Source organism: Podarcis erhardii (assembly GCF_964252035.2).
Source record: "Podarcis erhardii genome assembly, chromosome: 15".
In the NCBI taxonomy this organism is placed as follows: Eukaryota; Metazoa; Chordata; class Lepidosauria; order Squamata; family Lacertidae; genus Podarcis; species Podarcis erhardii.
Genome location: NC_138505.1, coordinates 29,844,786 through 29,872,602, shown reverse-complemented (window position 1 = coordinate 29,872,602; position 27,817 = coordinate 29,844,786). Strand labels below are relative to the sequence as shown.

At 46.1% G+C, this 27,817-nt stretch overlaps 1 protein-coding gene and 1 long non-coding RNA gene across 2 annotated transcripts in view; one reads left to right on the top strand and one right to left on the bottom strand.

Annotated features, from left to right (window-relative positions):
* PPIL2 (peptidylprolyl isomerase like 2) overlaps nucleotides 1-27,817 on the top strand; it is a 75,980-nt gene that overhangs the window by 18,078 nt on the left and 30,085 nt on the right. The window contains exons 6-14 of the mRNA XM_081842803.1: nucleotides 1,389-1,440; nucleotides 3,130-3,221; nucleotides 5,435-5,524; nucleotides 7,392-7,467; nucleotides 8,704-8,864; nucleotides 11,386-11,461; nucleotides 12,838-12,947; nucleotides 21,778-21,867; nucleotides 23,347-23,380. Coding sequence (XP_081698929.1) covers nucleotides 1,389-1,440; nucleotides 3,130-3,221; nucleotides 5,435-5,524; nucleotides 7,392-7,467; nucleotides 8,704-8,864; nucleotides 11,386-11,461; nucleotides 12,838-12,947; nucleotides 21,778-21,867; nucleotides 23,347-23,380 — 781 coding nt within the window. The remainder of the gene's footprint in view (nucleotides 1-1,388; nucleotides 1,441-3,129; nucleotides 3,222-5,434; nucleotides 5,525-7,391; nucleotides 7,468-8,703; nucleotides 8,865-11,385; nucleotides 11,462-12,837; nucleotides 12,948-21,777; nucleotides 21,868-23,346; nucleotides 23,381-27,817) is intronic.
* Nucleotides 10,017-12,915, bottom strand: LOC309330950. The gene is made up of 2 exons (XR_014151662.1): nucleotides 12,819-12,915; nucleotides 10,017-10,178 (listed from the first exon to the last, which is right to left on the bottom strand). It is a non-coding gene; the product is annotated as an uncharacterized lncRNA (long non-coding RNA).

Below are 27,817 nucleotides of genomic sequence, written 5' to 3'. Positions count from 1 at the left end.
TCTCAAGGTGGCTTACAGCAGGAAACAAATTACATAGTTAACAAATATAACTGTAATAGTCAAAAACAATAAATAAAACACTCAAAAAAGTACACAGCCAAATCAAACAATTTCCACATAAATCATAGCAAGATTTAAAAATAAGGATACAAAAAATTATCGGTAACAGCAACAGTCCCCCTTGCATCAACCTTCCCTAAACAGTACTCTAACCCAAAACCACCACACATTCCTCACTATGACCATGCAAGATTTTTTTCTTTTAAAAAGCATTTTCTTTGATGAAAGTGCAGTCCCTTTTTATTATTATTCTTTATTCTTTATTAAATTTCTATACTAATTCTCTGTCTGAGGACCTCATGGCGGTTTGCAACATAAAAACTCAAAAATAGATATCAAAATAAAAAACAATAACAGTAACACACACCCAACGCGACATTGTTTGGGTTTGCTCTTTTAAGAGGGGCACAATTGGGTTTTGTTCATAAAGCAAATATCTCCCATAATGTTAACCTAATAGGTGTTGAGGTCCTCATTTTCATTGGTTTTCTGGTGTGATTTGCCTCTCTGAGATCTCAGTGCAGTTTTGCGCCCCACCCTACCCCCCAATTCAGTGTTAGAAACTCAGATATATAAACTGGGTGTCAAATGGCATCTTAATTCTAGGCTGTGGTTGCCACAGCGCAATGTCTGTTCGCCAGGGTGACCCTCAGGGTCCTTTCCAATGCTACAATTCTACGGTTCTATGATCTCAACTCCCATCGCTTGATTGTACTTTACTCTTACAACAGTTCACTCGTCTCGGTATGCAAGAAAGAGAAACACAGTAGAAATGGAAATGATATTAACTATGGACTAAAGCAGAGGTTTTTAAACTGTGGCTACCAACCTGGTGCCCAGAAATCTCCACGTGGTTGCAGTTGGACCCAACGCCACTAGCAAAACGTACCTGGCGTGTTTCGAATTTTGAACACTTGCCCCCATTGCTATTTTCATTTGTGGCGGGGGGTGCTGATGGTGCCAACTGCAACTTTAATCTTGAACCCAAGTAAAAGGTGCATCGCAGCTATGCTGGGTGCAAAAAATAAAAAAAAATTCCCTTACAGAGGCCTGATGTGGATTTGGAGAGGGCTGTTTCCGGTTTACTTTAAAGAAACTAATTAATAAATAAATAAGTCATGTAATTGTGTGGATGGTGTCATGTCCAGGACCCCCGTTCAATTCAGCAGCACATCTTGGCCGTATGGTTTTCTCTCTGTATCTGTGTGGTGGCGAGAGCATCTGCGCTGCGCTCTGAGTCACTTAATGCCATGGTTACTTTCTTCGTTTCTCTTTGGGGTCAGTGCTAGGGACGATGATTAACCGCTATGTTTGTTTACCCCCTGCAGAAGCTGGAGGCCAAATCTCTCATCAAACTGAACTTTGCTAAAAACAGCAATGGTGAGTCGGCATTCTTGAGTCTTTTGGAAGCTTCTCCCCTCCCCCTTCTATTTAAAGGAGCTGGAAATGTGAAAAGATGTTGCACAGAATGCAGAGTGACACAGACCATTGCCCAGATGGGTTATGCAATCTGAAGTTGTCCGTCTCTCTCTCTCTCTCTCTCTCTCTCTCTCTTTTTCTTTCTTGCATAGGCCCCATTTGCTTATGCACTTTAAACAGTCATGACTTCCCACAAAGAATCCTGGGAGGTGTAGTTTGTCCAATGTGCTGAGAGTTGTTAGGAGACCCTCCTATTCCCCCCCCCACACAGAAGAGCTGCAGTTCCCAGAATTCCCTGGGGATAGGGATTGATTGTTAGACCACTCCAAGAACTGCAAAAGAACTTGGATTGATATGTGAATGTATTTCTGCTTTGTGGTGCACACGTACCATTAGGTTGCAGCTGTTGCACTTGAAAAGGCCATAATTTTTTGGAATGCTGTGTGATGAGCCAGTGCAGTGTAGTGGTTAGAGTAGGACCAGAGAGACCTGAGTTCAGATCTCCACTTACCCATAAAAGCCAGTAACTCTCAGCTTCACAGGGTTGTTCTGAGGAAGAAAGGAATGGAGGAGCAACCGTTGAATTTGTTAGCCACCAGCCACTTCTGCTGGAAGGTGTTCTTATATATCTATATGTATCTATATCTATATATATCTGTCAGGCTTCGGGGAATCTGATCCCTCCCACGGTGGCAGCCAAGAAGCAGATAAACAAGAAGAGTTCTTACCAAGTACTTTATTCAGTGGGATGCGGGTGGCGCTGTGGGTTAAACCACTGAGGCTAGGGGTTGCCGATCAGAAGGTCGGCGGTTCGGATCCCTGCAACGGGGTGAGCTCCCGTTGCTCAGTCCCTGCTCTTGCCAACCTAGCAGTTCGAATGCACGTCAAAGTGCAAGTAGATAAATAGGTACCACTCCAGCGGGAAGGTAAACGGTGTTTCCGTGCGCTGCTCTGGTTCGCCAGAAGCAGCTTAGTCATGCTGGCCACTTGACCCGGAAGCTTTACGCTGGCTCCCTCAGCCTGTAAAACGAGTTGAGCGCCGCAACCCCAGAGTCGGTCATGACTGGACCTAATGGCCAGGGGTCCCTGTACCTTTACCTTTACTTTATTCAGTATTCACACAGAGAGACAAAGAAATGCAGTATCTCTTAGATAATGACATTGCTCTGAGTAAAGTCCCACTCCCCTTTGTCTCTCCTATTCTACCTCATCCCTGTGTTGGCTGATCTGAGCTTTCTGCCTCTGAGCGTTCTGTTCTACTACTCTCAGTGCTGCCTGGTCCTGGGAGAGGGGGGATCAGGAATGCTTTCCAAAGACACTGAATCTGTCAGCTGTCTCTCCCCTGGAGCTGCTTCTTCCTGCTGTTCCTCTCCCAATATTTCCCAGCTTCTCCCCTCTGCAGCCTCTGAACTATGGCCTTCTGCAAACCACTGTTGTAAATTTATCCTCCTGTTCTCAGGAAGGTTCAAGAGGGATAGTCCTCACCATTCCTCCTCAATCCAGCCCCTGACAATATCCGTATCTAGCTACAAACACACATATATAATTCTGTATATTCTTCAGAAAGTTGCTTGTAGCATCTGCTGCACATTGCACAATGCATGTAATAATTGCCGCTCGTTTCTGAACCCTCCTCCTTCTCCAAATCAGGTAAATACCACTGCCCGGTTCTCTTCACTGTGTTCACCAATAATTCTCACATAGTGGCTATCAAGACAACTGGAAACGTGTTTGCTTATGAGGTGAGTTCTCTACTGAACCAGGTTATGAAGTTACCCTGTTAGAAAATATCGGTGACCGGATCCTTGGTTTGTTTCTTATAAAATATTGCAAGGCTGTATACAACCTTCTCTCCGCCCCACTCCCCCCACTCTGTGGAGCCTGCTGAAGCAGGTTGCATCTCACATGCTTTTACACAGAGCCAGCTGTAGGGCAGGTATGAGGAACCTCGGGCCCTCTAGCTGTTGCTGAGCTACAACTCCCATCAGCCCCAGCAAGCTTGGCCAAAGGCTAGGGATGATGGGAGTTGTAGTTCAGCAGCATCCGGAGGGCCAAAGGTTCTTCACACCTGCTCTACAGCTGGCTCCACATAAAAGGGGTATTCCCAGCAGCAGACCGTTCTGCTGCCCCAGAAGCATCTCATGAGGGGAGGACCCCAAAAAGGCCCTGGGATATGAGTCTAGGGGCTACAGAGGGGTGGGGAAGTTGGGCAGTCGCAGCTTGCTGAACTACACTGGGAGGCAGACAAAGGGTGGCTTAAAAACAAACAAGCCACCTTTGAATGATAAATGTTAATTGAATATTACCCTTAAATCCTTTCTGCTTGGTGCTTTGGTTCTGCCGTGCTTGCATATGTACCTGTTCCTTATTCAAAACCTCGTTAAGCTATAAATGACAAGCGCTTGTACTTCTGCTTGCAGCTGCCCTTTTTCCTGTCGGGAGCTTTTGGGTGCTGAGATTTCTGCTCCTTTGACGCGAATTCTTGCTACGCAGTCACCTCCTGACCCCTTTTGTTTAAATGCTCTGTGTTGATTCTGAAAACGGAACGGTGCACATTCCAGAGCACAATGGAGGCGAAGAATGCCCAGGCTTAAAAAATACCCAGCAGCATCACCTAGCAATATTCCAGCCACGACTCGGAATGGTGTGTTGCTCCTTCGTCATGCTGATCCTTGATGTCAGAGCACTTCTCCTTGATATCACCCGATCATTAATGCACTTTGCTGTCCAAAGCATTTCTCAATCCTGATTCATGCTGTCAAGAAAACCTCGCCCAAAATCCAAGTCGTTGGTTCTCGGTGGTTCAGATGGTGCCAACACCCAGGGTGTAAAACCATCCCTATTAGGTGGGGCGGTTGTCCACCCAGCTTGAGCCAGGAGATCTCAAGCTATGCTCTGGGTGTCCTCAAGATCCCAAAGAGAAAATCTAAAGTACCACGCTGTCCATCGTGCTGAGTGCTTCTTGGGTGCCTCTTTGCATCATGCAGCTCATTGCGTGGAAGTTGGGGCAGAACTGGTGTCACATGCAATGACAGAGGCAGGGAAAACTTTTGTGGTGCTGCTCCCCATCAATGTGTTGGCCCTTCCCTTTGTGTGGCTAGCATGCGACTTAGAATTGTACAGTGTACAGTGGAACCTCGGTTGTTGAACGCCTCCGTAGTCAAACGTTTCGGCTTTCGAACGCCGAAAACCCAGAAGGACCTGCTCCAGTTTTCGAACGATTTTCAGAACCAAACATGTTACGTAGCTTCCATTTTGAGTTTCCCTATTGTATTGAGGTTTCCGTATTGAGTTTTCAGGTTCTGAACGTTTCAGAAGTCGAATGGTCTTCCGGAACAGATTATGTTCGGAAACTGAGGTTCCACTGTAATCCGCTTAAGGTTCATGAGTTTTTGAGTCCTACAAAAATATTGTTAAAACCTGGCAGTTGGGTCTGCGCCTACAGTGTTCTTAATGCTTGTGGTTACAGTATTCTTAGTGCATGGATTAACTGAACTCTAAAACATAGCACTTTAGAAGTTAGTGTTTTCATTTCCCCTGCACCCAAAAGAACCAGAAGAAACACTTTTCTTCTCCTTGGTTGGAGGCAGTAGTGCTCCTGAATCCCAGTTGATAGAAAACAGAGGATGGGAGAGTTCTTCTGTGCTCAGGTCCTGCTTGTTGGCTTCTCAGAGGCATCTGCTTGGCCACTGTGAGAACAGGATGCTGGACTTTGTGGGCCACTGGCCTGATCCAGCAGAACTGCTCTTATAGCTAGGCTACAGCTCCTACAATCCCTGTCCATTGAATGGCCTTGCTGGCTGAAGCTGATGGGAGTTAAGAGTCCAACAATATCCACAGGGCCACAGGTTCCCTGCTGTTGCCTTATAGGATTGTAAAAGGTAAAATATTGCATTGAGCTTTTGGGACATCTTTTCTGACTTCATATGTCTTTTTCTCTGTCTCACTTTTTAAGGCAGTTGAACAGCTGAACATAAAAACGAAAACCTACAAAGATCTCTTAAGTGACGAGCCCTTTACTAGGCAAGATATTATCACGCTACAGGTAAGATACTATTATCACTGTTTTAATTAATTAAGGATGTTTAATTAAGGGATGTAGGGGGTATTAGGGGAGGGGGATATCATCATCCTTTGGGGTAGTTTGCCCGCCTTTGGTCGCCACCCTGCACTCAGCTCTCACCTGTGGCTCCAAGAAGTTGTCACCTGCTACACCCAAGAAATGATTTTGACTGGCCAGCTAAACCAGGTGAGGGTAGTCGATGGGTCTCAAACCCTCAGTGAGACTTCCCCTGCATGGGAAGGCAGGCTCTGACAGATTGAGCAGACAGCACCAATAGTGGGTCCAGCCGTCCAGAAGGCAGTTTCTGCATGTGCGGTAGAGTGAAATGAGGAGCAGATGGGGCTCCTAAACCTGGGAAAGTACCCCCTCTAGGAAAAGGAAAGCTCTGATCCTACACCTCCGCTGTCTTGCTGGATATCTTCGGGAGAAGAAAAGGCTAAGGAGTAAACCCTACGCAAATCCAGAGGGGGGGCCCTAAGATGTTGGGATGGCACCTTGTATTCCTCCATCTGGCAACACCTGCAGCCAAGCATATTGCTCTGCTTTCCTTTGGTCCAGACCAGCAAGGCTGAGAGTGCGGGGGTCTTGTCCTCTGGACAGCCCGACCCCCATACACACTGCCCAGACTTGCACCCTGCAGAGGTCACTTTGGTGCTGCCAGCACAGCGGTTTGACATCACCCCCGAGGCATAATCCCATTGTCTTTCGAGACAGATGGATGCCAACCTGCTAAGGTTGGCCTAATGGATTTGTTATTATGTATTTTAATTATGTACTGATGTTAATAGTTCTAAACTGCTTGGAAGCAGATTTGGCAAAAAAGTCGTATATAAATTAATTGATCAACAACAATTAGCTAACTAACTGCCTAGGCAAGCTAGACGCAAAATCTGAGTTTGAGGCACATTTCGTCAAGGCAAAAGCACTCAAAGAGGGTGTGAAGCAAGGCCTGTGAAGAGTGTGGCTGGGGAGGGGTTGTGGCCTGGGGAGAATTTCAAGGGCCACATAAAGAGTTGTGGGGGGCCACATATGGGCCCTGGGGCTGAGGTCCACCATTCCTGATCTTCTACATCTCTTATCAAAAACTGTGGAAGTAATAAAACATGATTTGGAAAAGAGCAAGCTGCAGAATAATCTTTTGCATGCAGCTTCTATGCCCGTCTGTGTTCTGTGCAATGAAAATCCATTTTCTTCAGCTGCCGCCCAGCTCTTAAAGGAGAAAACAAAGGGAAATAATTTACAAGCGTGCAGAAAGGGGAAAGAAAGGAAGCCAGTGGGCTGCCGGTTGGGTGCCGGCCTGCACTGCTTGACTTCGAAAATGTCTTTTGGTTTTACTGCCAGCCGTAAAACTAAAGATTTATTCACCAGTGAAAGCAAACAATTTCAGGGATGAATGAAAGACATAATTATGTTATTTAATGAGAGGCAGAGCAGTTGGCGCTCTCTGGTGAGTTAGTGGTGATGGAATATTGGATGGTTTCTTATCTAAAGTCACAATGCTGCATTCATCTTGACTTTCCCCATTTGCATTCATATCGGCAGACAGTTCTCCCAGCGTTGCTTTGGGACTTGAGGCCACACTCTGTCCTCCTTACTATCCTGTTAAGATATATGCCTCTAGAAAATCATCAAATCATTTTGGACCCCCCCCCCTTGGCTTCAAGTTTCATCGCACTCAAATAGAGCACCCTAGCATGAAGAGTTTCATTTAAAGCTGTTGCTGGAGAAAATGCAACACCCTCCCCCCGCAATGGCATAAATATGGTTGGGTTATCAGCTTCCTGGCTTGACGTTTCAAGATGGCTTGGCCTTCACATATTTTTGCATTGTGTTTCCTTTTTGTTTTTAGGATCCAACCAATTTGGACAAATTTAACGTCTCTGGCTTTTTCCATGTGAAGAACAACTTGAAAGTGACCGATCCAGGTAAGAACAGTTGTCAGGAGGCCTGGAGGCCGCAAAAGAAGCAAAGCAGAACAGCCAGTGGAAAGCAGACTGAGCCATTGTCACGTCAAAATGCGGTGGGACAGCCCAATGGGGCTACTTGTCACTTGTCCTGAAAGTGCAGTGCTGGGAGCCAGTGAGCTAACAGACCCAGTTCCAGCTGGTAGTACAGTGGTACCTTGGTTCTTGAACTTAATCCATTCCTGGAATCTGTTTGACTTTCAAAACTGATCAAATACCAAGGCACAGCTTACGATTGGCTGCAGGAGCTTCCAGCAGTCAATCGGAAGCTGCGTTGGATGTTTGGCTTCCGCAAAACGGAGCACTTACTTCCGGGTTTGCGGCATTTGGGAGCTGATTTGTTTGGGAGCCAAGCCATTTGAGTACCTCGAATGGTACCCCGAGTACCTCAGGTACCTCGAGTGGTACCTCAAGTTAAGTACTTAATTCGTTCCGGAGGTCCGTCCTTAACCTGAAACTGTTCTTAACCTGAAGCACCACTTTAGCTAATGGGGCCTCCTGCTGCTGCCGCGCCACCGGAGCACGATTTCTGTTCTCATCCTGAAGCAAAGTTCTTAACCTGAAGCACTATTTCTGGGTTAGCGGAGTCTGTAACCTGAAGTGTATGTAACCTGAAGCGTATGTAACCCGAGGTACCACTGTACCGGGGTACCACTGTACTGGTGTACAAAGCCACAAGAATCTTCACACCCAAGTGTCTAAAAAAACCGACTCCACTTTCCCCAAGATCAACCCCCTCGGGCTCTACAATCAGCAGGGCCTGTTGATGGCGCCTCCTGGTTGCAGGGAGAGGTAACTCATGGCAGGGCTTCCTTGATAACGTTGAATTATTATTTAAATTTCTTTCCCATCCTTCACCATCAGGTTCCAGAGAAGGTCACAACAATTTGAAATTCAGTTTTGAAAATAGTTGAAACCAATTACTGTCAGAGGAGTAGGGTGAATCCTCAAAACACATACCTCAGGTGTCTAAGGCCAGGGTAACGGAATGGCATCTCTAGTGAGCTGGGCTTTCTTGCTTCCTTATTAATTTTGGGGAGCTATTTAATGAGGCAGACAGAGCTACCTCACCAGGGAGGCCATTCCGTTACCCTGGCCTTAAGGTACCTGCTGTGGGTGCCAGAGATTGTCAGATTCGAAACACCAGCAAAAACGTGAATGCCAAGAAGCCGTTTTCCTGTTGATGTTGTTTTGCAGATGATGAAAAAGCAAGGTCAGACCCGTCCTACTACCTGAAAAATGCAAATGTCGAGACCCGGGAGACGCTGTCGGAACTTTACAAAGAATTCAAAGGGGATGAAGTTTTGGCGGCAACAATGAGGGGTCCAGAGAAGAAGAAAGTCGATAAGCTGAATGCGGTGAGTTGCGTTTGTAAAGGGCCACTTCTGAATGGCTAGCGGGAAGGCATTGGTATAAAAGAGAGAGGCTGGATGCATCAGCATCAGGGAAGCAGCCTGGCTAATCAGCCACAGATTCACTTCTCCCCAATAGCTGTTGACTGGCTGGGACCTTGGCCTCTGTGTTGGTAGTTGTGCCATCAAACTGTACATTACGCAAGACACCAGGCTCTTGTCAGAAGCTGTGGCTTTCCCCTCCCTTCCCTGCGTTCTCCAGCCCTGCTTCTTGAGGCGTCTGAGAGTTGTTAGGAGGCCCCCGTTCCCCTCAGGGAACTACAGTTCCCAGAGTTCCCTGGGAAGAGTGCTTGTTAAACTACTCTAGCAACTGTAGTTATAGGTGTGGAATAGGAGCCTCATAACAGCACCATTGACAAACTACAGTTCCCAAGATTCTTTGCTATGACTGCTCAGAGTTTTATGATGCAGTGCAGATGTGGCCTTATTGCTCTGATGGGTATGCTTTAAGGCAAAAGTGAGGAGCCTGTGGCGCATCATCACTACCATTGGCCGTGCTCTCTAGGGCTGATGGGAGTTGAGATCCAACAGCACCTTGTGGGCCCAGATTTCCCATCCCTGTTTTAAGTAAATGAGCACTGACCCAACCTTCATTCCTAACACTTGGCAACTACTTAAAACCCATAAATTAAGGCATCTATCCTGAGGTTTCATAACCTTTCTCCTAGTGATGTGAGGTGAGAATATTCTCTGCTAGAAAATTCTTCAGAGAATATTCTCCACAAACTGTAAATTCTCCGTCGTCTACACAGCTGCTTTAAATGTACACACCTCATTAATTAAGCATATTCCTTCAGAATATTCTCCGAAAGGTTATTCTCGAGAATTTAACATAGGCATAGGCAAACTGCGGCCCTCCAAATGTTTGGGACTACAATTCCCATCATCCCTGACCACTGGTCCTGTTAGCTAGGGATGATGGGAATTGTAGTCCCAAACATCTGGAGGGCCGGAGTTTGCCTATGCCTGATTTAATATCACTATTCCTCCCATGCGCAAGAGTGATTCAAAGGGCTGCGTTAGACAGTCATGAGAATTGCCTGTAAAAATAATTAGAATTTCAGCTCATTTACACAACTGCAACTCAAAAGACATCTGGAGGATCCAACGGTTCCTGGTTTACGGTGAGAAGTGTTGTGGCGCAGGATTGCCGTATGTCATTGCTTCACAGCGATGGGGTCCTGGTTTTTCTGCCGGTCTGGAATGCAGATTCTGTGGCTTGGTGGTGCATCCGAGTGTTTCTGGTTATATTATCGCGGCCTGAAAAGAAATAGTGCCGGTCAGCAGTACATCTTGTGTAGGATCACACACATTGGGTTGTGTCCAATGGGATGTCACCTTCCTCTACTCTCCCCTGCACTCCCCCAAAAAGTCTACTCTGGACAGTCTCCCAACACTCTGGAGCAGATTTTGAGGGTATGCAGTGAAAAGGAGGGGGGAGTTTGGTCACACAACCTGAAGTGTGCTGCATGAGCAAAGCTGTATATAACCCAAAGTTGCAAATACAGGCAGCGGCCGTTTTAAGCGTGTCCAATATGTGTGCGACTGCGCAGACAAGCGTCATGCCAAACCTGGAAGTGACCTGAAAACATCACAAAAAGGGGTCCCACTGTTGTGCACGGGGGTCCAGAAGGTAACCCCTGTGCAAATCGGTCGCTGCCTGTAGTAGATTTAGACCAACCAAATCTGCAACATCCTCTCCTTTTGCCCAACTTAGCAGAAATGTGTTTGGAGGGGCACAGTGTGGATTTTAAATGATGAAATGACGTCCTTCCCCAATAGTGAAATTAATTCTCATGGTGTGATTTTTATATATTGTTTTACACGTTTATTGGTACAGTGGTGCCTTGGTTCTCAAACTTAATCCTTTCAAGTCCGTTCCAAAATCAAAGCGTTCCAAAACCAAGGTGCACTTTCCCATAGAAAGTAATGCAATATGGATTAAGCCGTTCCAGAATTTTAAAAACAACCCCTAAAACAGCAATTTAACATGAATTTTGCTATCTAACGAGACCATTGATCCATAAAATGAAAGCAATAAGCAATGTACTGCAGTCACACAATCAATCAGTAGCTGAACTGGGTTCCACACAGTCACAAACCCGCCCAAAAAAAGAGGCACAAAAACAAAAACCCCAAATAAATAGCGAAAACAGACAGACCCCAGTGTAACACTCAAAACGGAAGCGTGGCACTCAAATTGGAAGCGTAACACTCAAAACAGAGCACATTTGGCTTTCAAAAAAGGTTTGCAGTGTTTGGCTTCCAAGTTGTTTGAGTACCAAGGCATTTGAGAACCAAGGTACCACTGTATATGCTAAACACTTGCCATTTTTAAATTATTATTCTGTGTGGGCAGGAGGGAAGATTTTGTATCACCGCACATGTGATGGTTAGCTGTCTTTGTTTTGAAAAGGAAGGCCAGACAGAAGCATCTTGAATTACGTAATTTTGTTTGTTTCAACAGGCTCACTATTCCACGGGCAGAGTAAGTGCCTCATTCACGTCCACCGCCATGGCACCTGAAACGATGCACGAAGCAGGTAGCATCATGCAGGGTGTGGGGCTTGTCCTTTTCTCTCTCTCACCCCTTTCCCATTGTGGCAAGGTAGCGGGGGGCGGGGCGGGGCAGGGAGGCATCTGTCTATACAACCCGCACCTTTTGTAAAAAAAACCCCTACAAGCAGCTGCAAATGAAGGCACAACGTTAGTGCCAAAGCAAATCGCATGCTTTGCATGTAGAAAATCCCAGGTTCGGTTGCCACTTTAAAAATAATATCACCAGGCAGAAGGTACATTGTAGCGCTGCCTCTTCCTCTTCTAAAAGTTCCTCAGATGACCTAGAAACCGAGGAAAGGTTGAAGGAGCTGGGTATGTTTAGCTTTGAAAAGAGGAGGAGGAAGAGGAAGAGGAAGAGGAAGAAGAGGAGGAGGAGGAGGAGGAGGACGAGGAATTTGGATTTGATATCCCGCTTTATCACTACCTTAAGGTGTTTCAAAGTGGCTAACAATCTCCTTTCCCTTCCTCCCCCACAACAAACACTCTGTGAGGTGAGTGAGGCTGAGAGACTTCAGAGAAGTGTGACTGGCCCAAGGCCACCCAGCAGCTGCATGTGGAGGAGCGGGGAATCGAACCCAGTTCACCAGATTGCCGCTCTTAACCAGTACACCACACTGGCTCAGGATACTGAGAGGGAGATATGATAGCTTTCTTCAAATATCTCAAGGGCTGTCACATGGAAGAGAGAACAAGCTTGTTTTCACCTGCTCTGGAGGGTAGGACTCGAACCAATGGCTTCAAGTTCCTAGGAAGGAGATTCTGACTAAACTTCAGGAAGGACTTTCTGACAGTAAGAGCTGTTCGACAGTGGAATGGTCGCCCTTGGGAGGCTGTGGACTCTGCTTCCTTGAAGGTTTCTAAGTAGAGGCTGGATGGCCATCTGTCATGGATGCTTTAGTCGAGATTCCTGCATTGCAGGGGTTGGGATGGATGACCCTTGGGGTCCCTTCCAGCTCCACAAATCTATGATTCTATGACTTACACTTTTAAAAAAATATATATTACTGCCTGGGGGGAAAGTTTCATAGGTCATTGGGGAGATGATAAAAGGACGAGTTGTTCTGAAAACACTGTTAAGCCTGCCGTTTAATATGCATGGCAAGCTGCGGCTTAATTCCCTTAATTTTAGCGGGCGACAATGATGTTTCGCGTGGAAGGTTATCTGACCCTTCTGAGCTCAAGTCACATTGCTTGGCCTCCAGAAGCACAGGGGAGCAGGACTAATTTCAAGTGACCTTTGAAAGGTGGAGGGTGAAGATGTTCCCTGTAGCAGGTTGTGTCTTACTCATTGTTATCGTCACCGATGACTGAGACACATTTAACAAGTGCTAATAATTTCACCCTTTGCTTCATCGAACAGCTGCCATTGATGACGACATGGTGAGATACCAGTACTTGAAGAAGAAGAAGGGCTACGTGCGACTTCACACCAACAAAGGGGATCTCAACCTGGAATTGCACTGCGACATGGTACGTGGCTGTTCGATTATGCCGTCACAAATGCTATTATTACACTGTCACAGACTGGTAAAAATGACTAATAATAAAATGGGCCGTGCCATTGCTTTTCATTGCTGCGTTATCAAGGTTTTGCATTTGTGAATGAACAGAGAAGGATGTCAGACTTACAGCAGTGTTTGCCAAACTTGGATCTCCCACCTGTGGTTTGTTTTGTTTCTGTTTGTTTTTTGGACTACAACTCCCATCATCCATAGCTAGCAAGACCCATAGTCAGGGATGATGGGAATTGTAGCCTGTAAGCCACTGGAGACCCAAGTTTGGGAAACACTGATCTACAGCATAAGTGGGGAACTTTCGGCCTGTGAGACAAATTTAACCATTGAGGACATTACTCCCAAACCTCACCCACCTGCCCTACGTCATATGTGGTGTCATAAGAACATGAGAAAAGCCTGCTGGATCAGGCCAGAGGCTCATCCAGTGTTGGGCGGGTAGAGAGACATGCCTGCCAGTGCACAATTGAGATCCTTAAAGTGCACTCCCAATTGTGAATTGGCAAGGGAAAGCAGGCTGAGACTCTGCTGCCCATCAGCTGGCGGGCATTAGAGACAATGCCTCAGCCGTTTTAAGACATTGCTCCAGGATCTTCCAGAACTTCAGAGCACTCAGTCACCTGGCATCATTCCAACACTACCCACTTGTTAAATTTGGCCCACGATCTGACCTGCTGAGGCGAAAAGGTTCCCCTCTCTGATCTATAGTGTTTGCTATCCAAATTACCGTATGCTAATGGCAATTCATGCTAATAGGTAACTTTTTCGGGCTACATGGTGGGATTTTATTATATAGGCTACCAGTGCAGGCCTTCTTTGACAGCTTCCTGAAGTTTGCTTGGAAATTTGGAATGATTATGTACCATTGGAGATATAATTGTGTATACAGTATTTGCATATTTATTTATATATACATACAATACAATACATACAGTGTGTGTATATCCATGTCTCTCTCTCTCTCTCTCACTCACTCACTCACTCACACACACACAGAGAGAGGGGGGGGGGGTTCTTGCAGGGGTATTAATTTCTGCTTTGGTCTTTTTTAGTTTATGCATAAAAATCAAATACAAATTAAATATGAATCATCTGGATGTGCTCTAGAACATTTTTTTACCATCTACTGGCTGCCTTACTTGCAGTGAGAACCCAGGGAGACTTTAAAAGGGGAATGGAAGTGGGCCTAATGGGGGAATCTGCCTGCCATTATTTACACTGAAAAAACTCAGTATAATTTAAGTAGTCCAAAAAACAAAAGAAATATTTAAAAGGCCGATGTAATTATAACACAGTAGAACCACTGTAAAACAGCAGTGGGGAGGGTGGTAATATTCCATGAGTTTCTAGAAGGACCTCCCCATGGAGAAATGGGTGGGAGCAGCAATGAGGTTTGGGGACACTTTTTTCTTCAGCCACCCATCTATGCGCTTTTCTCCCAGATGGATGCAAGTGGCAGGTGGCCTGTGTGGTATCGACTCAGCACGTGATGAGTCGTCAGCTATGTGGCAGGGTGATGCAAACATTTTGGAACCACATTGTGCTAGGGTGGTTCTCAGGAGCCTTCATCAAGTGTTTTTAATGCTGACCAGTTTTTCTCTCTATTCCCTGAGTCACATTGAAAGCAGAGGGTGAAAGCCAAAGGATACTAGGGTATTAGTTATTTGGAACAGCACCAGAATGAACAGTCTATGTTTTGAGTAAGGCACCACCTGCACTATGCATTTAAAGCAGCATCATACTGCTTTGAAAAGACATGGCTTCCCACTCAAATAGTGTCGTTCGTTAAGGGTCCTAAGAGTTGTCAGGAGGCCGCCATTCCCCTCTCACATCTACAGTTCCCAGAGTTCCCCTGAGAAGAGGGGCTGGCTGTTAAACCACTCTGGGAAGTGTAACTATGTGAGCTGGCAGCAGGAGGAGCCTCCTCATGACTCTCAGCACCCATAACAAACTATGTTTCACAGGATTCTTTGGAGGAATTCATGAATGTTTAAAGTAGTTTGATACCGCTTTAAAAGTGTAGTGCGGATGGGGCCTCGTTTATTTAGCTGGGCTTCACAATGCAGATACAGTTGTACCTTGGTTGACGAACACCTTGCGACTCAGACGTTTTGGCTCCCGAATGCCGTAAACCCGGAAGTGAGTGTTCTGGTTTTCGAACGTTCTTTGGAACCTGAACCTCTGATGCAGCTTCTGATTGGCCCCAGGAGCTTCCTGCAGCCAATCGGAAGCCGCACCTTGGTTTCCGAACGTTTTGGAAGTCGAACGGACTTCCGGAATGGATTCCGTTTGACTTCCAAGGTACTGTACAGTCGTACAGTCATCTGTCATCTTACACAGGGGGTTGATTTCAAGGGTTGCTGTTAAATTGTGCGAGTCAAATGCACATAAGTTGAGGGGTTGCTGTACTGGTTCTCTGGCCGCTTCTGTCCTTGGCAGGACAGGTGGTGGTCTAAATTTCCTGGGAAGCAAGTCCATCCCCTTGCTGTCATTGTACAGAGAGTCCTCCAGGATGGCATTCTTGAGAGCTTTTATTGGCCTTGTTATCGCGCCTTTATAGTGTTGAAATCTGGCCAGATTTTAAGCAGCCTTTTGCCTACACAGAAGAGCCTGGCCTGTACTTGTGAAGTATTCATGAGCCAAGAAGTGTTAGGTGTTGCTGAAGGATGTCTTTTTGGGGGCAATGGAGCATCTCGAGGGGAGGAGAAACTAGGACAGTTGAGAGAAGCAGACACGGCTCGTGGGTGTGAAAAAAATGTTCTGTTTTACAGTGAGCACTCAAAGGGTGGGGGGTAAATCTCAGACCTGAAGGTCAAATGTGGCCCTCCAGGATTATGAGAATGAGTGAATTTTACGAGAAAAAAGAAATTTTGAATAAACATTGTGTTAAAATTAGGTATCTAAGACTTAGATAAAAATATTCAAAGTTAGGGACAAAACATTGGAAATGTGTATAATAAGAATTGAAACAAGGTGACAAGTTGCTGGCTAAAGTTTTATAATTTGGAACGCAAGAGCGGGAGATGTGAGGAAGTCCAAAAGATGAAGAAAAGATGGGTATTATAAGATGTTAAATTTTATGTTTGTTCTTTTTTCTGTCTATTATCTGTTTATTCTGTCTTTTCTCTACTGTATTAACAAAACTCTTAATAATTTTTTTTTTTTGAAAAAAAAAATGTGGCCCTCCAAGTCTCCCTGTGTGGCCCTTAGGGCTTTCCCAGGCTACACACTCCCTTCTGGCCCCACTTCATGCCCTCCTGGAGTATATTTTCTTGGCTGGAATGGGTCCTTCAACTCTGACCATGCCCCTTGTTTGCCTAGATGGAGGATCAAGAGGGGTGTGTGAGCAGTGTTCAAAATTAGTCAGGTGCCAAGCACATTATGCACCTGGCTTTTGACCACTTGCAACCATCTGGAGATTGTTGGATCTGGACTGTTTTTACATGCTAATGCCACATCCTGTAGAATTCTATCAGCTGTATTTTACCTGCCTTGCCCCCAAAATAGCAACTGGATATTACCGTTTTGGTGACTGTAAAGGTAAAGGTAAAGGGACCCCTGACCATTAGGTCCAGTCGTGGCCGACTCTGGGGTTGCTGCGCTCATCTCGCTTCCGGGTCATGTGGCCAGCATGACTAAGCTGCTTCTGGCGAACCAGAGCAGTGCACGGAAACACCGTTTACCTTCCTGCCGAAGCGGTACCTATTTATCTACTTGCACTTTGACATGCTTTCGAACTGCTAGGTTGGCAGGAGCAGGGACCGAGCAACAGGAACTCACCCCATTGCGGGGATTCGAACCGCCAGCCTTCTGATCAGCAAGTCCTAGGCTCTGTAGTTTAATCCACAGCACCACCCGCGTCCTTTTGGTGACTGTAGCCTTGGTTTAAGGAGCAATTTGGCACCAAGCTTATATTTCTTGAGTGTCTAACACTGTGAGCGTATTGTATGTAGAAATTCAAGTCAAAATTTGCATCCATGGCTCTGCCCTCTTTTGTTTCTGGCCCCGCCCATACTGGCGTGTCCCTGCTCTCTCAGAAGGTTACACCCAGAAGGGAATGTGGCGCTCAGGATGGGGGAGGTTTCTGACCCCTACTTGTAAAGCAAGTGTGAGCCCTTAATGTCAGGGAAGCGGAGCCTGTGGCCCTCCAGGCATTGCCCTCCACTGGCCATGCTGACTGGGACTGATGGGGCCTGGAGTCCAACAGCATCCTAAGAATTCAGGTTGGGGTTGATGGTAACTTTTATAAGCTCATTAAGGGGTCAATGAACTCAGAAGTTTGGGAAACCCTGACTGGGCAGAATACGAGCCATGTCAGCCAAGTGTCAGTTCCAGTTCCGCTTGTAACCAACAGAAGAAGAGCAGTGACTGGGTAGTGCCGAAAGGCGCCCCCCCCCCCAAGTCCTGAAGCACCCCCCCATCTTTGACGTCCAAAGGTTTTGCAGTATCTCACAGTATCTGACAGCTGGCTGGGCAGAATTGATTGAAAATGTCCCCTTGGAGCAAGTGAGGGGGTGGGGAGAGGGGCCCCCAGGCGCACAGCGATAACAAAGCTCTTGGTCTAATGACTGAACTGCTGGCACATTCTGCCTTTGAAAGCCCCGGCAACCGATAAAAAAGCAGCAGGGCTGCAGAGAGGCAGGCACGTCAGTAGTCGGCTTGCGAAAATGCTAAAATCAGTAGACTTGGCATGTCTGCGAATACATGGATTTTGTCTGGCTCGAGCCGCGGCCTCCTGGCTGCAAGCAAGGCTCGCCTGTTTAATTGACTTGCGCATGCTTTTCCGTTAAGATTGGCTCCCAAAGCAGCTTAAAGCAATTTGAAATGCAAGAGATGTAAAAATCCATCGGAGTGTTGATGATGGTGGCGATGTGATAACACAGGTGTGAGCATAGCACTCTCTTTTGACCCCTGAGAGTTGATGAAGCACTCCTGGCCTACACATGCGCAGTAGAACGATAGTAGTAGACCAAGGTGGCAAGAATTGACTGTACCACTTCAACCAGCAATTTGGGGGTGTCTTTTTTTTTAACGCTCCCATTTACTTTTTTTAAAAAGAAACATTTGGACAAACAAAAAACCAGCACACCAGGGAGATGTTTTGCTCTAGTCTTCTTTCTTGCGCTGAGTTTTTAAAATTAAAGCAACAAACATAGGGGAACACTGAAGATTATAACACACACATTAGAGTAGACCTAGATGGAACCTAAACTCCATGTTCCAGACCCTTCCTCTGTAGCGTGGCAAGCCTGCCAGGTGGAAGTCCCTGCCAGTAGAGGTTTAACAGGAATTATCCCTGCCTGTTTTTGGACCCCTTCTGAAAACTGTGTATTCAAACAGGCCTTTGAAATGAGGGTTTCATTATTGCCAACCAATCTTTATTGATTGATGCTTTTGTTGATTTTATTGCAGTGTTGCTGTTTATCATGTTGCATGCCACACGGCTGTATTTTTATGAGGCTACAGGCTATAATTAGTTTATTGGTTGGTTGGTTGGTTGGTTGGTTGATTAAAGGTAGCAGGAATAAGGACTGACAGGTGGGCTGATGATCATGGCTTAATATTGGCATCTGTTGGTATTAGAAGCTAAGATCCTACTTTATTAATAAATAATAAAATGTGGAATAATAAAAATAATAAAATGTGGAAAATTGGATTTGATTTGATATGTTAATTAGATGTTCTTATTGGAAAATTAATAAACGCTTTAAAAAATAATAATAATAATAAAATGTGGAAAATAAATGCCATTGATATAAGAACGGGATACCCCTGTTTGGCGCATCAGTAAGGAACATGTGATTGTCTTGATTCAGACCTAAAGATTCAGATGTCATTCCTTGAGCATAACTGTATAAGTGAGAAATAGCTAGGATATCAGTAGTTAGAGGTTTAGAAAGATGGTATACAAGAACATAAGAAAAGCCGTGCAGCAGGCTCAAGCCAAAGGCCCATCTAGTCCAGCGTTCTGTTCTCACAGTGGCCAACCTGATGCCTACAGGAAGCCTGTAGACAGGTCTTGAGTGCAGCAGCGCTCTCCTCACCTGTGATTTCCAGCAAGTGGCATTCAGTGGAGGTAGGACATAGACACCATCGCTAGGAGCCACTGGGTGAGGTTGCACTGAAAGGAGCAGGTTCACAGCTTAGGGATGCTCCTGAATTCAACCAGTTATGACCCCTCTTGGACAGAGATGATTTGACCACAGTACTCCATGCTCTGCTAATTCCCAGGCTGGATTATTGCAATGCACTTTTTTATGGGGTGCCCTTGAAGGTGACTTCAAAAACTTCATTTGGTTCAAAAGGCAGCAACCAGATTACTGGCTGAGGTTCCGTTTAGATCTCATGCAGACGCGGGTGGCGCTGTGGGTTAAACCACAGAGCCTAGGACTTGCTGATCAGAAGGTCGGTGGTTCAAATCCCCGCGACGGGGTGAGCTCCCATTGCTCGGTCCCAGCTCCTGCCAAACTAGCAGTTCGAAAGCACATCAAAGTGCAAGTTGATAAATAGGAACCGCTCCGGCGGGAAGGTAAACGGTGTTTCCGTGCGCTGCTCTGGTTCGCCAAAAGCGGCTTAGTCATGGTGGCAACATGACCCAGAAGTTGTACGCCGGCTCCCTCGGCCAATAAAGCGAGATGAGCGCCGCAACCCCAGAGTCAGTCACGACTGGACCTAATGGTCAGGGGTCCCTTTACCTTTACCTAAGCCTGTTTTAAAACAGCTCTCAGTTCATTTGTGGCCTCATTCAGGGTGCTTGTGATAGCACCTTTAAGGTCCTAAACAACTCAGGACCACCACCCCCAAACTGCCTCCTTCCTTATGGACCCTCTCAGTGGGGTCCAATTATATAGTGACAGCTGGGTTGTTGTTGTTGTTGCTTTGTAAGAAAGTAAAGGAAAGATTCAGAGCATAAGATTGTTACGTAATTGAGGAATGAAGGTGTCACTTCTGTACCTGCTGGAAGGATGAAATTGGCTTCTCTTTCCAACAGGGAAAAGAAACCTGGGCTGGTTTCTAACAGCGCTTCGTTCTGATAAGGTTGCTAAGAAACCACTTGCTTGCCGGAGCATTGTCTGCCTTGCGCGATGCACGCAGTGGCCATGGGAACGCACTGATAGCTTTTTACAGGAGGAAGGGGGGAAATTGCAGGGAAGTGGTTGTCCTCATTTACCAAGCTGCAGCCCACAAAATAGTTCCAAAGTAAAGAAGCAATTTGTCTCTTATCAACCTCTGGTAGGTTTTGTTATTGGTTTCTAGAATGCTGAAGTGGGACTTTGTATTCTCACAGGCACTTCGGCTTCCAGCTAATTTCATTCCTCCCCTCCTTGCCTTTTAAGAGAGTCATTGCAGAATGTGTTTATTGCCCCAACTGTGTTGCTCCTTTTTTTAAAAAAAAAAAATCACAGGCTGTGCACCAGCTATTGCTAAAAGCAGCTTATTTTCTTTTTGATTCAGAGACAAAAATGAACATACTTGCTTTATCTGCCCTTTCAACTATGCCATCATTCACCACTTAAAAACAGAGTCATCCAGTTAGACAGTTAGTGGCCATCACTACATCTTGTGGTAGAGAATTATGTAGTTGTGCGCTGGTACTTGAATCTTGTTGTTGTTGTTGTTTAGTCATTTAGCCGTGTCCACCTCTTTGTGGCCCCATGGACCAGAGCACGCCAGGCACTCCTGTCTTCCACTGCCTCCCACAGTTTGGTCAAACTCATGCTGGTAGCTTCGAGAACACTGTCCCACCATCTTGTCCTCTGTCGTCCCCTTCTCCTTGCACCCTCCATCTTTCCCAACATCAGGGTCTTTTCCAGGGAGTCTTCTCTTCTCATGAGGTGGCCAAAGTATTGGAGCCTCAGCTTCAGGATCTGTCCTTCCAGTGAGCACTCAGGGCTGATTTCCTTCAGAATGGAGAGGTTTGATCTTCTTGCAGTCCATGGGACTCTCAAGAGTCTCCTCCAGCACCATAATTCAAAAGCATCAATTCTTCGGTGATCAGCCTTCTTTATGGTCCAGCTCTCACTTCCATACATCACTACTGGGAAAACCATAGCTTTAACTATACGGACCTTTGTTGGCAAGGTGATGTCTCTGCTTTTTAAGGTGCTGTCTAGGTTTGTCATTGCTTTTCTCCCAAACTTCAATCCACCGCCATACAAATATTGGAAAGATTGCCTCTTTTCCTACAGGCCTGATGAATTTAGCAAGATCAGAGGTACTATGCCTCTGAATTCTATTGTTGTGGAAGATCAGGAAGTAGGGTGCTATTGCACTCAACGTCCTGCTTAGGGGATTCCCAGAGGCATCTAGTAGAGACTACTTTGAGAACAGATTACTGTACTAGATGGGCCTTTGATTTGACCCAGCAGGACTTGTCTTCGGTTCTTAAAGTTCCAGGAGGGGAAACATCATGTGCAGTTCATGAGTTCAACTGAATTTCAGTTTGCCTACGTTTAGTACAACTTCGTCCGAAAAGAAATTGCTGTTAAAATGGTAAAATAGAAAGCTGGCAGGAGGGAATAAAGAACAGGGACATGTTAGCGCTAGTTTGATGGGAAATAGTCTACAATATTGTTGGGGGTGGGGAAGGAATACGTTAAGACCTGCGTAGAAATATTGTTTCGCTTGGTAAATTAGACCTGAACAATTCCAGCCAGGTAATGCGTCATTGTGTGTGTGATACAATGGGCGTTAAAAAGAAGAATGGAAACACATAATCATTGTTTTGACTGTGTGAAAGACATTATTTAATTACAATTGCCTAATGCTTTTTTATTATTTTCCAGACTCCTAAAACCTGTGAAAACTTCATTAAACTGTGCAAGAAAAATTACTACGACGGGACTATTTTTCACAGATCAATTCGTAATTTTGTGGTGAGTATTGGGAGTGAGGGAGAAAGCTTTTTTATCTCCAGTGTTTTATGACCAGAAGAAAGAACTATAGTTATGTCAAGAGGTATTAATTTTCACTCTTTGTGGGGTTTTTGTGTGTGTTTTGTGTTTTTTTCAAATCTCCTTCTGGACTAGAATTTGCCACAGACAAAAAAATGAGGCTGACGTTAATAGAAAGAGAATATTCCTTGAGAACAAGATCGCTTTTCTGGAGTAAGAGCAACATCTGATTGCCTAGCAACCTGCGTTGAATAAGTCAGGCTGTCATCAGCCGTTTCCAAGCACTCAGAAAGGAAGAATGTTGTCATCGCTCAGTTTTCATTCAGACTCCATGGCTTGTGACATTTGAAACTTGGGTTCACTGGGCGATATGAAAGGCCAGACTCTGAACTGCATTACTCTAAGGGACTTGGTGCTTAGAGTGCCAGACCAGGACCCCAAAGACCAGGTTTCAAATCTCCACTCGCTGGGCTCACCTCGGGCCAGTCTCTGTCTCTCAGCCTAACCTACCTCACAGGGTTTCTGCGAGGATGAAATGGGGAAGGGGAGAGCAGTGTCGGCCACCTTGAGCTCCTTGGAGGAATGGAGGGATATAGATGTAGCAATAATCAACTTTTAGCACAGGAAATTGCCACTGCATATTCATCAGTTCCACACAACCGACACATTGTCCGTCAGTTCTGTTGTGGGGATAACTAGAGCAAAGACAAGAGAGGAAGCAAGGGTCCCATTCCCTTGATAGTATAATAATAATAATAATAATAATAATAATAATAATAATAATAATAATTTATTTATTTATTTATTTATACTCTGCCCATCTGGCTCCCAACCGAACACAGTCAAACCTTGGTTTTCGATCGTCTCCGTTGCTGAACATTTTGGCTCCCAAATGTCAAAACCCCGGAAGTAAGTGTTCCGGTTTTCGAACGTTTTTGGGAAACCAAACATCTGACGTGGCACACAAGCAGCTTCCGATTGGCTTTTCCGATTTGCAGGAGCCAATCAGAAGCCGCGCCTTGAAAATCGAACATTTTGGAAGTCAAACATCCTTCCGGAACAGATTACGTTCGACTTCCAAGGTACCATTGTATTAAAAACACGATAAAACATCAGACATTAAAAACTCCCCTAAACAGGACTGCCTTCAGATGTCTTCTAAAAGTCAGCTGCATTAGAACATAAGAAGAACCTGCTGGATCAGACCAGTGGCCCACCTAGCTCAGGAACCTGTTCTCATGGTGAGCAACCAATGACAGAGTTGAATACAGGGTACCCCCAAACTGCACACTTGATCCTTCCAAGGGAGTACCACCCTATCCACAACAAGTAATCTAGCTCCTTGACTCGGGGTCTGCCCATCAGCAGAGCCTCTGCTGTTTTAGCACCCAGTTATTCCATCTGCATCCTTTCTCCCCACCTCTTCCCACCCTAAACCTTCTATATCTTTTGATTCCACAGATCCAAGGAGGGGATCCAACGGGAACAGGAACAGGTATGCAAACTGGGTCAATTCCTTACCTGCAGTTGGGTGACTCATGATTTGCAACAAATCCCAACTTTTAAAGCTGCAAACCCCTTCAGCCAGTGGTTGCAACAGGCTGCCTGCTTATCCCTTCTGTTTACAGTCGACACTTCAGGGTGCAGCAACCTTAATTCAGGCTCAGCGTACTGTTTATATTTTTATGCCCGCCATTTATGAAAGGGGAGGGGATAGACTTTTTTAGGTAAAGCAAATTGGCAGGATAAGTGTGCTTGGTGAATTTTTCGGTTATTGGAACGGAAGCATTAAGCTGAACGGGACTAATTGGAATTCCTTGATGGCCCTTTGCTTTATTGACAACCCAAGTGGTTACGTTATAGAATGTTAAAGCTTGTTTCCTCTAGGATTTTAGGAAATGGAAATCTGATTTGTTTTCAGGTTAATTGTAATGATTCACATGCCTTGAATTAATTGTTGAACGAAATACCGAGATACATCATTGGTCTTTCTAGCTCAGCACCTCCAACACTGACTGGCAGCAGCTCTATGAGCCACAGACCTCACCCAAACTGCAGTTCTTAAATTGTTTGCTGTGCATCAGCTGCATTGCCTCCCCCCAAACCCACTCCATAGTAGGTCATTTTGAGAACTGCAGAATGGGGGCGGGGGGCGGAGAGAGATGCCCTGGCTTCAAGCAAGGCCTTCGTTATGTTCAGAATGAAAGAGATGTTTGTGGAATTGCTCCTGGCTCCAGAATGGCCGGTTCCATCCAAGTTCAATCTTGCTATTAGTCCCTCGATCGCTTCGTGAAGTTAAGAACAAAAGTTTTCTTGTTCCTCATATACCTCCCCCCCCCCCACCTTCCTGCCCATTCCCCAGATCTGCCCTTGCTTGCTTTGCTGGTGTGGACACCTTGAAAGGCGGTCAAGAGCAGCATAGACTAAAGGCAGATGCCCCGTGAATGAAGTGGGGAACTGTTCTCAAGGGCACTCTCCTGAACCCAGCTGGCCCATCCTATATCTTAGTATCAGTGACTCAGGTGGTATCTGAGCAAGAGCCATCAAATATTTGTCTCGTTAGACTTGCTAGATGCTTTGCATGCTTTCAGGTCGCCCACAGTTCTTTAGCAGATCAGAGAACTATAGGGTTGGAAGGGACCCCCAAGGGATCTAGTCCAACCCAAACATTTGCAGGGCAGGTAATAAAGCAAGCTGTCTGATTAGTTCACTGGCTTGGGGGTCCTGTGGGTGAAAGTCAGCCTCCCCACTCACCTCTTTGGACCAGGTGCTTTCTGACATGTCTTTTAAAGCCCATTGTGTGGTCAAGCGCTCAGTCCTTTTCCCCCCCAAAGGGTCTGCGGTCCAGTCAGAGTTTGCTGGCTGAAGTGTCTCCTAGGGATTCAAATGCAGGGTCTGGTGCCAACAGATCCATGCAGGAAGGAGCGTGTAGTAGATCAGTCTCCAGCCTGAGGCTACTTTTACAGTAAAAGGTAAAGGTAAAGGGACATCTGACCATTAGATCCAGTCGCGGACAACTCTGGGGTTGCGGCGCTCATCTCGCTTTATTGGCCGAGGGAGCCGGCGTACAGCTTCCGGGTCATGTGGCCAGCATGACTAAGCCGCTTCTGGCGAACCAGAGCAGCACACGGAAACGGTGTTTACCTTCCCGCCGGAGTGGTACCTATTTATCTACTTGCACTTTGATGTGCTTTCAAATTGCTAGGTTGGCAGGAGCTGGGACTGAACAACGGGAGCTCACCCGTTTGAACCGCTGACCTTCTGATTGGCAAGCCCTAGGCTCTGTGGTTTAACCCACAGCGCTGTTGGGATACTGCCAGGGAGATAAAGCTCATCATGGCTCCCACGTCGGCTCCGGACAATCCATCGATCTCCCGTAGATACAGTATCAGTAATTAGCGACACGAGCTCCAGAAAATAGCTTGCCACATTCCAGAGCTGATGCACGCTCTATCAGCAGAATTTGCACAGCGAAAGATGCACAAAGGAGAGCATTATTTAGAAGTTTATTCAGCGTTGGTCAGAACAAAGGAAAAAACATGACTGCCTGCTTGCGTGTTCAGGCACAGAGAGAGAAACGAAAGCATAGACACAACAGAAACATCCTGTGAACAGGAAATACGCAGGCTGTGACACAAACATCCTGCTCCCTTTTAAGGTGGAACGGAAATATCCTAACAAGCGCCACCCGTGTCCCTTACTTTTGGAGTAGCACACTGCATATGAGGCTGGATAGCTCAGTTGGTAGAACATGAGACTCTTAATCCCGGGCTCATGGGTTCGAGCCCCATGTTGGATGAAAGTTTCCTGCATTGCAGGGGTTGGACTGGATGACCCTCGTGGCCCCTTCCAGCTGTACAAGCCTGTGATTCCTGGGCCTCATTCACACTGCACACACAAAGCACTGCGGCACCACTTTAAACAGTTGTGGCTTCGTAGTTCTCTGTGAAAAGGGGTTGAATTTTAAACCACTATGGGAATTGTACCTCTGGTACAGCAGCCTTAACCAGTTATAGCCCCCAGAATTCTCTGGGGGAAGCCATGACTTTTTGAAGTGGTGTCATAGTGCTTTAAATGTTTGGCCCCTGGTTTGGGGCCGTGACACAAGTACCAATCTGAGGGGGAAATTGTAATCCTCGTAGTAGGAATTGTGGGGGACTGAACTGCAAGTGCCAAGAAAACGCCCAGAAGGGGACTTTACTTGATTCATTCTCCTCCTTTTGTTTAAAAAGAAGATAAGTAATCTTCACACTGAGGGCAACGTTTCCATCTTGCTTCCATCTCTGCTCGCTTCCCTTGAATTCGACTTGAGTACACCTGCTGGCTCAGCGGGCCTCAGAGTTCCCTCCCTCGGAGCTCGGAGCAACTTTTGCAAAGCCGCTGCTTAAGCGATTCTGGAAAGGAGCTCTTCCCAGCAGCCACCATCATTCAGAGTGAATTAGGGGGAGTCACTCTTATTGCATGCTTCAGAGCCGTGTGGCTAAATCACAGACACAAAGAGAGCAAACTCTCGACCGGTGCAGGGAAGGCCGCTCTGCGCTGCCACGGATCCTGTACCTGTGACTGCGCACAGATTACTAGCCTCCCTCCCCCTCCCCACTACAATATCCCCGAGGGATCGGCTTTCAGTTATTGCTGCGGTTATCAGATGGCAGAAGCAGAGACCGAGAGACTTGTGGAAAGTGTGGGAAATTAGACTGTAGTTCCCATTTGCAGAGTATGCGGAAGACAGCCCTGGGTCGTTTGACCCTTTTATTCTCCGCCCCCCCCCCTTAAAAACTATGCAACACACTCTCTTTTAAAGTTTAAAGAACTTATAACTTTAATTGAGTATGCTTTCAGTTGCAGATTAAATATATACAGTGGAACCTTGTGTTACGTACCATCCTCCTTGCGAACGTTTCGGGTTACGAGCTCTGCTAACCTGGAAGTAGGTCCCCTTGTTGCGAACTTTGCCCCGGGATGCAAGCTGAAGTCGCGAGGTAGCAGCGGGAGGCGCCATTAGCGAAAGTGCGCTTCATGTTACGATCGGTTTCAGGTTACAAACAGACCTCCGGAAACAGATTAAGTTCGTAATTTAACAGATTAAGTTCGTAACCGGATTAAGTTCGTAACTCTGGATGTGAATGGGATCCGTTTCAGAGCCCCATTCTCATCCTGAAGCGAACATAAGACGCGACTGTGTGTCTGCACGTTCACAGGTCGCGTTTCACAGCTTCCACGCATGCGCATGACATCATTTTAAGCGTCTGCGCATGCGCGAGCAGCAAAACCCGGACGTAATGTGCTCTGTTACTTTCGGGTCACCACGGAGTGCAACCCAAAAATATTTAAGCTGAAGCGTATTCTTCCCGAGGTATGACTGTATAAGGAGTAAATCTCTACACGAATCCAGACTGGAGTCCCCAAAATTGTTGGATGGCACCTTGTCTGCATCCTTCCGGCAACTCCTGCAGCCAAGCTGGTGCCAAATGTATTGCTCTGCTTTCCTTTGGGCCACATCAGCGAGGCAGAGAGTGGGTTCTTCTTGTCTGGGCAGCCCAAGACCTCCAGACACACTGCCCAGGCTTGTGTCCCAGGGAAATCACTTAGCAGTTTGACTTCACACCCCACCCCAGACACACGACATTGTCTCTCGGGACAGATGGAGGCCAACAATACGTTTGCGGAGGGTGTGTTAAAGCAGATGTTACGGATTCTAAGCCTTTGGAGTGCAGTACATGGAATATTTAAAATTAACAACCAAGAGTATTAAAGAACTGGAGTGGTTACATTGCCAATTGCGGAATAAGTGGCATTCTGGCTCAATATACTGCTTTTGGTTCTCTTAACGGTATGTAGCTATTTAAGATTCCATTTACTCTATGCAGCTGTTTAAGAGGGAAGCTTCAGATGCGTGCTTAGAAGAAGCAATCAGAATGTTACCTTCCTC